The sequence below is a fragment of the Carcharodon carcharias genome, chromosome 35 (assembly GCF_017639515.1).
Source record: "Carcharodon carcharias isolate sCarCar2 chromosome 35, sCarCar2.pri, whole genome shotgun sequence".
Lineage (NCBI taxonomy): Eukaryota > Metazoa > Chordata > Chondrichthyes > Lamniformes > Lamnidae > Carcharodon > Carcharodon carcharias.
The window spans coordinates 7342345-7350220 of NC_054501.1; the positions used below are offsets into that span (position 1 = coordinate 7342345).

General features: G+C 65.9%; 1 protein-coding gene across 4 annotated transcripts in view; it reads left to right on the forward strand.

Moving 5' to 3' along the window:
- Positions 1-7876, forward strand: part of hcfc1b (host cell factor C1b) — a 124102-nt gene that overhangs the window by 34238 nt on the left and 81988 nt on the right. For 3 of the 4 annotated variants that reach the window (XM_041179634.1, XM_041179633.1, XM_041179636.1), the window contains one exon: positions 6760-6920. The exons of the other annotated variant lie outside the window; for it this stretch is intronic. In XM_041179634.1, the coding sequence (XP_041035568.1) occupies positions 6760-6920 (161 nt within the window). The remainder of the gene's footprint in view (positions 1-6759; positions 6921-7876) is intronic. 4 annotated transcript variants of the gene reach the window in all.

A 7876-nucleotide genomic window follows, 5' to 3' on the forward strand; every position in this document is an offset into this window, starting at 1 on the left:
CTTTCCCCCCCCTCTGCTTTCCCCCCCCTCTGCTTTCCCCCCCCTCTGCTTTCCCCCCCCTCTGCTTTCCCCCCCCTCTGCTTTCCTCCCCCCCCTCTGCTTTCCCCCCCCTCTGCTTTCCCCCCCCTCTGCTTTCCCCCCCCTCTGCTTTCCCCCCCCTCTGCTTTCCCCCCCCTCTGCTTTCCCCCCCCTCTGCTTTCCCCCCCCTCTGCTTTCCCCCCCCTCTGCTTTCCCCCCCCTCTGCTTTCCCCCCCCTCTGCTTTCCCCCCCCCCTCTGCTTTCCCCCCCCTCTGCTTTCCCCCCCCTCTGCTTTCCCCCCCCTCTGCTTTCCCCCCCCTCTGCTTTCCCCCCCCTCTGCTTTCCCCCCCCTCTGCTTTCCCCCCCCCTCTGCTTTCCCCCCCCTCTGCTTTCCCCCCCCTCTGCTTTCCCCCCCCTCTGCTTTCCCCCCCCTCTGCTTTCCCCCCCCTCTGCTTTCCCCCCCCCTCTGCTTTCCCCCCCCTCTGCTTTCCCCCCCCTCTGCTTTCCCCCCCCTCTGCTTTCCCCCCCCTCTGCTTTCCCCCCCCTCTGCTTTCCCCCCCCTCTGCTTTCCCCCCCCTCTGCTTTCCCCCCCCCTCTGCTTTCCCCCCCCTCTGCTTTCCCCCCCCTCTGCTTTCCCCCCCCTCTGCTTTCCCCCCCCTCTGCTTTCCCCCCCCTCTGCTTTCCCCCCCCTCTGCTTTCCCCCCCCTCTGCTTTCCCCCCCCTCTGCTTTCCCCCCCCTCTGCTTTCCCCCCCCTCTGCTTTCCCCCCCCTCTGCTTTCCCCCCCCTCTGCTTTCCCCCCCCTCTGCTTTCCCCCCCCTCTGCTTTCCCCCCCCTCTGCTTTCCCCCCCCTCTGCTTTCCCCCCCCCTCTGCTTTCCCCCCCCTCTGCTTTCCCCCCCCTCTGCTTTCCCCCCCCTCTGCTTTCCCCCCCCTCTGCTTTCCCCCCCCTCTGCTTTCCCCCCCCTCTGCTTTCCCCCCCCTCTGCTTTCCCCCCCCTCTGCTTTCCCCCCCCTCTGCTTTCCCCCCCCTCTGCTTTCCCCCCCCTCTGCTTTCCCCCCCCTCTGCTTTCCCCCCCCCTCTGCTTTCCCCCCCCTCTGCTTCCCCCCCCTCTGCTTTCCCCCCCCTCTGCTTTCCCCCCCCTCTGCTTTCCCCCCCCCTCTGCTTTCCCCCCCCCTCTGCTTTCCCCCCCCTCTGCTTTCCCCCCCCTCTGCTTTCCCCCCCCTCTGCTTTCCCCCCCCCTCTGCTTTCCCCCCCCTCTGCTTTCCCCCCCCTCTGCTTTCCCCCCCCTCTGCTTTCCCCCCCCTCTGCTTTCCCCCCCCTCTGCTTTCCCCCCCCTCTGCTTTCCCCCCCCTCTGCTTTCCCCCCCCCTCTGCTTTCCCCCCCCTCTGCTTTCCCCCCCCTCTGCTTTCCCCCCCCTCTGCTTTCCCCCCCCTCTGCTTTCCCCCCCCTCTGCTTTCCCCCCCCTCTGCTTTCCCCCCCCTCTGCTTTCCCCCCCCTCTGCTTTCCCCCCCCTCTGCTTTCCCCCCCCTCTGCTTTCCCCCCCCTCTGCTTTCCCCCCCCTCTGCTTTCCCCCCCCTCTGCTTTCCCCCCCCTCTGCTTTCCCCCCCCTCTGCTTTCCCCCCCCTCTGCTTCCCCCCCCTCTGCTTTCCCCCCCCTCTGCTTTCCCCCCCCTCTGCTTTCCCCCCCCTCTGCTTTCCCCCCCCTCTGCTTTCCCCCCCCTCTGCTTTCCCCCCCCTCTGCTTTCCCCCCCCTCTGCTTCCCCCCCCCTCTGCTTTCCCCCCCCTCTGCTTTCCCCCCCCTCTGCTTTCCCCCCCCCTCTGCTTTCCCCCCCCTCTGCTTTCCCCCCCCTCTGCTTTCCCCCCCCTCTGCTTTCCCCCCCCTCTGCTTTCCCCCCCCCTCTGCTTTCCCCCCCCTCTGCTTTCCCCCCCCCTCTGCTTTCCCCCCCCTCTGCTTTCCCCCCCCTCTGCTTTCCCCCCCCCTCTGCTTTCCCCCCCCTCTGCTTTCCCCCCCCTCTGCTTTCCCCCCCCTCTGCTTTCCCCCCCCTCTGCTTTCCCCCCCCTCTGCTTTCCCCCCCCTCTGCTTTCCCCCCCCTCTGCTTTCCCCCCCCTCTGCTTTCCCCCCCCTCTGCTTTCCCCCCCCTCTGCTTTCCCCCCCCTCTGCTTTCCCCCCCCTCTGCTTTCCCCCCCCTCTGCTTTCCCCCCCCTCTGCTTTCCCCCCCCTCTGCTTTCCCCCCCCTCTGCTTTCCCCCCCCTCTGCTTTCCCCCCCCCTCTGCTTTCCCCCCCCTCTGCTTTCCCCCCCTCTGCTTTCCCCCCCCTCTGCTTTCCCCCCCCCTCTGCTTTCCCCCCCCTCTGCTTTCCCCCCCCTCTGCTTTCCCCCCCCTCTGCTTTCCCCCCCCTCTGCTTTCCCCCCCCTCTGCTTTCCCCCCCCTCTGCTTTCCCCCCCCTCTGCTTTCCCCCCCCTCTGCTTTCCCCCCCCTCTGCTTTCCCCCCCCTCTGCTTTCCCCCCCTCTGCTTTCCCCCCCCCTCTGCTTTCCCCCCCCTCTGCTTTCCCCCCCCTCTGCTTTCCCCCCCCTCTGCTTTCCCCCCCCTCTGCTTTCCCCCCCCTCTGCTTTCCCCCCCCTCTGCTTTCCCCCCCCTCTGCTTTCCCCCCCTCTGCTTTCCCCCCCCTCTGCTTTCCCCCCCCTCTGCTTTCCCCCCCCCTCTGCTTTCCCCCCCCTCTGCTTTCCCCCCCCTCTGCTTTCCCCCCCCTCTGCTTTCCCCCCCCTCTGCTTTCCCCCCCCTCTGCTTTCCCCCCCCTCTGCTTTCCCCCCCCTCTGCTTTCCCCCCCCTCTGCTTTCCCCCCCCCTCTGCTTTCCCCCCCCTCTGCTTTCCCCCCCCTCTGCTTTCCCCCCCCTCTGCTTTCCCCCCCCTCTGCTTTCCCCCCCCTCTGCTTTCCCCCCCCCTCTGCTTTCCCCCCCCTCTGCTTTCCCCCCCCTCTGCTTCCCCCCCCTCTGCTTTCCCCCCCCTCTGCTTTCCCCCCCCTCTGCTTTCCCCCCCCTCTGCTTTCCCCCCCTCTGCTTTCCCCCCCCTCTGCTTTCCCCCCCCTCTGCTTTCCCCCCCCTCTGCTTTCCCCCCCCTCTGCTTTCCCCCCCCTCTGCTTTCCCCCCCCTCTGCTTTCCCCCCCCTCTGCTTTCCCCCCCCTCTGCTTTCCCCCCCCTCTGCTTTCCCCCCCCTCTGCTTTCCCCCCCCCTCTGCTTTCCCCCCCCCCCTCTGCTTTCCCCCCCCTCTGCTTTCCCCCCCCTCTGCTTTCCCCCCCCTCTGCTTTCCCCCCCCCTCTGCTTTCCCCCCCCCTCTGCTTTCCCCCCCCTCTGCTTTCCCCCCCCTCTGCTTTCCCCCCCCTCTGCTTTCCCCCCCCTCTGCTTTCCCCCCCCCTCTGCTTTCCCCCCCCTCTGCTTTCCCCCCCCCTCTGCTTTCCCCCCCCCTCTGCTTTCCCCCCCCTCTGCTTTCCCCCCCCTCTGCTTTCCCCCCCCTCTGCTTTCCCCCCCCTCTGCTTTCCCCCCCCTCTGCTTTCCCCCCCCTCTGCTTTCCCCCCCCTCTGCTTTCCCCCCCCCTCTGCTTTCCCCCCCCTCTGCTTTCCCCCCCCCTCTGCTTTCCCCCCCCTCTGCTTTCCCCCCCCTCTGCTTTCCCCCCCCTCTGCTTTCCCCCCCCTCTGCTTTCCCCCCCCCTCTGCTTTCCCCCCCCTCTGCTTTCCCCCCCCCTCTGCTTTCCCCCCCCTCTGCTTTCCCCCCCCCTCTGCTTTCCCCCCCCTCTGCTTTCCCCCCCCTCTGCTTTCCCCCCCCTCTGCTTTCCCCCCCCCTCTGCTTTCCCCCCCCTCTGCTTTCCCCCCCCTCTGCTTTCCCCCCCCTCTGCTTTCCCCCCCCTCTGCTTTCCCCCCCCTCTGCTTTCCCCCCCTCTGCTTTCCCCCCCCTCTGCTTTCCCCCCCCTCTGCTTTCCCCCCCCCTCTGCTTTCCCCCCCCTCTGCTTTCCCCCCCCTCTGCTTTCCCCCCCCCTCTGCTTTCCCCCCCTCTGCTTTCCCCCCCCTCTGCTTTCCCCCCCCTCTGCTTTCCCCCCCCCTCTGCTTTCCCCCCCCTCTGCTTTCCCCCCCCTCTGCTTCCCCCCCCTCTGCTTTCCCCCCCTCTGCTTTCCCCCCCCTCTGCTTTCCCCCCCCTCTGCTTTCCCCCCCCTCTGCTTCCCCCCCCTCTGCTTTCCCCCCCCCTCTGCTTTCCCCCCCCTCTGCTTTCCCCCCCCCTCTGCTTTCCCCCCCCTCTGCTTTCCCCCCCCCTCTGCTTTCCCCCCCCTCTGCTTTCCCCCCCCTCTGCTTTCCCCCCCCTCTGCTTTCCCCCCCCTCTGCTTTCCCCCCCCTCTGCTTTCCCCCCCCTCTGCTTTCCCCCCCTCTGCTTTCCCCCCCCTCTGCTTTCCCCCCCCTCTGCTTTCCCCCCCCTCTGCTTTCCCCCCCCTCTGCTTTCCCCCCCTCTGCTTTCCCCCCCCTCTGCTTTCCCTCCCCCCTCTGCTTTCCCCCCCCTCCGCTTCCCCCCCTCTGCTTTCCCCCCCTCCGCTTTCCCCCCCTCCGCTTTCCCCCCCTCCGCTTTCCCCCCTCCGCTTTCCCCCATCCGCTTTCCCCCCCTCCGCTTTCCCCCCCTCCGCTTTCCCCCCCTCCGCTTTCCCCCTCCTCCGCTTTCCCCCTCTCCGCTTTCCCCCCTCTCCGCTTTCCCCCCCTCTCCGCTTTCCCCCCCCTCTCCGCTTTCCCCCCCTCTCCGCTTTCCCCCCCCTCTCCGCTTCCCCCCCTCTCCGCTTTCCCCCCTCTCCGCTTTCCCCCCTCTCCGCTTTCCCCCCCTCTCCGCTTTCCCCCCCTCTCCGCTTTCCCCCCCTCTCCGCTTTCCCCCCCTCCCCCTCTTTCTGCTTCTTCCCTCCCCCCCTCTCCGCTTTCCCCCCCTCTCCGCTTTCCCCCCCTCTCCGCTTTCCCCCCCCCTCCCCCTCTTTCTGCTTCTTCCTTCCCCCCTCTCTGCTTCTCCCCCCTCCCCCTCTTTCTGCTTCTCCCCTCCCCCCTCTCTGCTTCTTCCCTCCCCCCCCTCTCTGCTTCTTCCCTCCCCCCTCTCTGCTTCTTCCCTCCCCCCTCTCTGCTTCCTCCCGCCCCCTCTCTGCTTTCCCCCCCTCCCCCTCTCTGCTTTCCCCCCCTCCCCCTCTCTGCTTTCCCCCCCTCCCCCTCTCTGCTTTCCCCCCCTCCCCCTCTCTGCTTTCCCCCCCTCCCCCTCTCTGCTTCCCCCCCCCTCCCCCTCTCTGCTTCCCCCCCTCCCCCTCTCTGCTTCCCCCCTCCCCCTCTCTCTGCTTCCCCCCCTCCCCCTCTCTCTGCTTCCCCCCCTCCCCCTCTCTGCTTCCCCCCCCTCCCCCTCTCTGCTTTCCCCCCCTCCCCCTCTCTGCTTTCCCCCCCCTCCCCCTCTCTGCTTCCCCCCCCTCCCCCTCTCTGCTTTCCCCCCCCTCCCCCTCTCTGCTTTCCCCCCCCTCCCCCTCTCTGCTTTCCCCCCCCCTCCCCCTCTCTGCTTTCCCCCCCCTCCCCCTCTCTGCTTTCCCCCCCCTCCCCCTCTCTGCTTTCCCCCCCCCTCCCCCTCTCTGCTTTCCCCCCCCTCCCCCTCTCTGCTTTCCCCCCCCTCCCCTCTCTGCTTTCCCCCCCTCCCCCTCTCTGCTTTCCCCCCCCTCCCCCTCTCTGCTTTCCCCCCCCTCCCCCTCTCTGCTTTCCCCCCCCTCCCCCTCTCTGCTTTCCCCCCCCCTCCCCCTCTCTGCTTTCCCCCCCCCTCCCCCTCTCTGCTTTCCCCCCCTCCCCCTCTCTGCTTTCCCCCCCTCCCCCTCTCTGCTTTCCCCCCTCCCCCTCTCTGCTTTCCCCCCCTCCCCCTCTCTGCTTTCCCCCCCTCCCCCTCTCTGCTTTCCCCCCCTCCCCCTCTCTGCTTTCCCCCCCTCCCCCTCTCTGCTTTCCCCCCCTCCCCCTCTCTGCTTTCCCCCCCTCCCCCTCTCTGCTTTCCCCCCCTCCCCCTCTCTGCTTCCCCCCCCTGCTTCCCCCCCTCCCCCTCTCTGCTTCCCCCCCCCTCCCCCTCTCTGCTTCCCCCCTCCCCCTCTCTCTCTGCTTCCCCCTCCCTCCATCTCTCCTTCCCCTCCCTCTCTCCTTTCCTCCTCCTCCCTCTCTCCTTCCCTCCTCTTCCACTCCTCCCACCTCACCCTCTGTGTCTGTCTCTTTCCCCCTTACCCCCACACCGCCCCGGCTGCACTTTCTGTCTCCCCATCTCTCAAGGCCAATTTTTTTCCATCCTTCCTTTTCTGTCTCTATATGGTGATTCTCTGTCTATCTCCCGCCTGCCAGTAACTCTTCCCTTTCCTTCTCCTCGCGCTGGGCCCCCTTTATGTTTAATTAGGTTGCAAACTAAACATAAGTTTAAAAACTATTGTGAAGTTCAGGGCGTAAACCAGGCTGAGAGTGGGAGAGAGCGCATGTTGTCTTTCCTCACCCTAATTTGAGTTATTTTTTTAAAATAGCAAATGCTTGGAGTTAGAAACGTTGTAACAAATAACCCTGTGCATTAACTGCTTGGCCGATGGTAAGGAAAGCGCAATCGTTCTAACTAACGATGGACAGAAAATAGAACGAAAGAGACGGGCGCATACGGAAATGGACAGGAGCTGAGGGCGCGGGCGGCCCAGCTCTTGGAGTAATGGACTTCCCCTTCTTGTTGCACAGGCTAGCCGGTGGGAATGGAAGAAACTGAAGCCCAAGCCGCCCAAGAACGGGTCGTTGCCATGCCCGCGCTTGGGGCACAGCTTCTCCCTGGTTGGGAACAAGTGCTACCTCTTTGGAGGGTTGGCCAATGACAGTGAGGACCCCAAGAACAACATTCCACGGTAAGGACCGCGGGAGGCGAAGTCAAAACAGCGGGCATGCAAGGAGGAGGCTGCATGTGCGAGGACCTTTCACCTCAGTCACAATTATTTAGCGTCTTATCAAGTGGGTAACGCCTTCCAAAGCACCTTGTTGGAAGCAATATTTGAACCCAGTGCCACAGAAGGAGATGTTAGGGCCAGGCGACCAAAAACCCAGTCAGAGAGGCAGGTTTTAAGGGGCCTCTTAGAGAGAGAGAGAGAGAATGATGTGGGCAGAGGGGTTTAGGCAGGGAATTCCAGAGCTTAAGGCCCCCAGGCAGCTGAAGGCACGGCCGCCAATGGTGGAGCGATGGGAATCGGGGGATGGTCAAGAGGCAGGAATTGGAGGAGCGCAGAGATCTCGGAGGGTTGTAGGAGGTTACAGAGATAGGGAGGGTCGTAGGGGCTGGAAGAGGCTACAGAGATAGGGAGGGTTGTAGGGGCTGGAGGAGGCTACAGAGATAGGGAGGGTCATAGGGGCTGGAGGAGGCTACAGAGATAGGGAGGGTTATAGGGGTTGGTGAAGGTTACAGAGATGGGAGGGTTGTAGGGGCCTGGAGGAGGTTACAGAGATAGGGAGGGTTGTAGGGGCTGAAGGAGGTTACAGATATAGGGAGGATCGTAGTTCTGGAGGAGGTTACAGAGATAGGGAGGGTTGCCGGGGCTGGAGGAGGTTACAGAGATAGGGAGGGTTGTAGGAGCTGGAGGAGGTTACAGAGATAAGGAGGGTTGTCGGGGCTGGAGGAGGTTACAGAGATAGGGAGGGTTGCCGGGGCTGGAGGAGTTTACAGAGATAGGGAGGGTTGTAGGGGCTGGAGGAGGTTACAGAGATAAGGAGGGTTGTCGGGGCTGGAGGAGGTTACAGAGATAGGGAGGTTTGTAGGGGCTGGAGGAGGTTACAGAGATAGGGAGTGTTGTAGGGGCTGGAGGAGGTTACA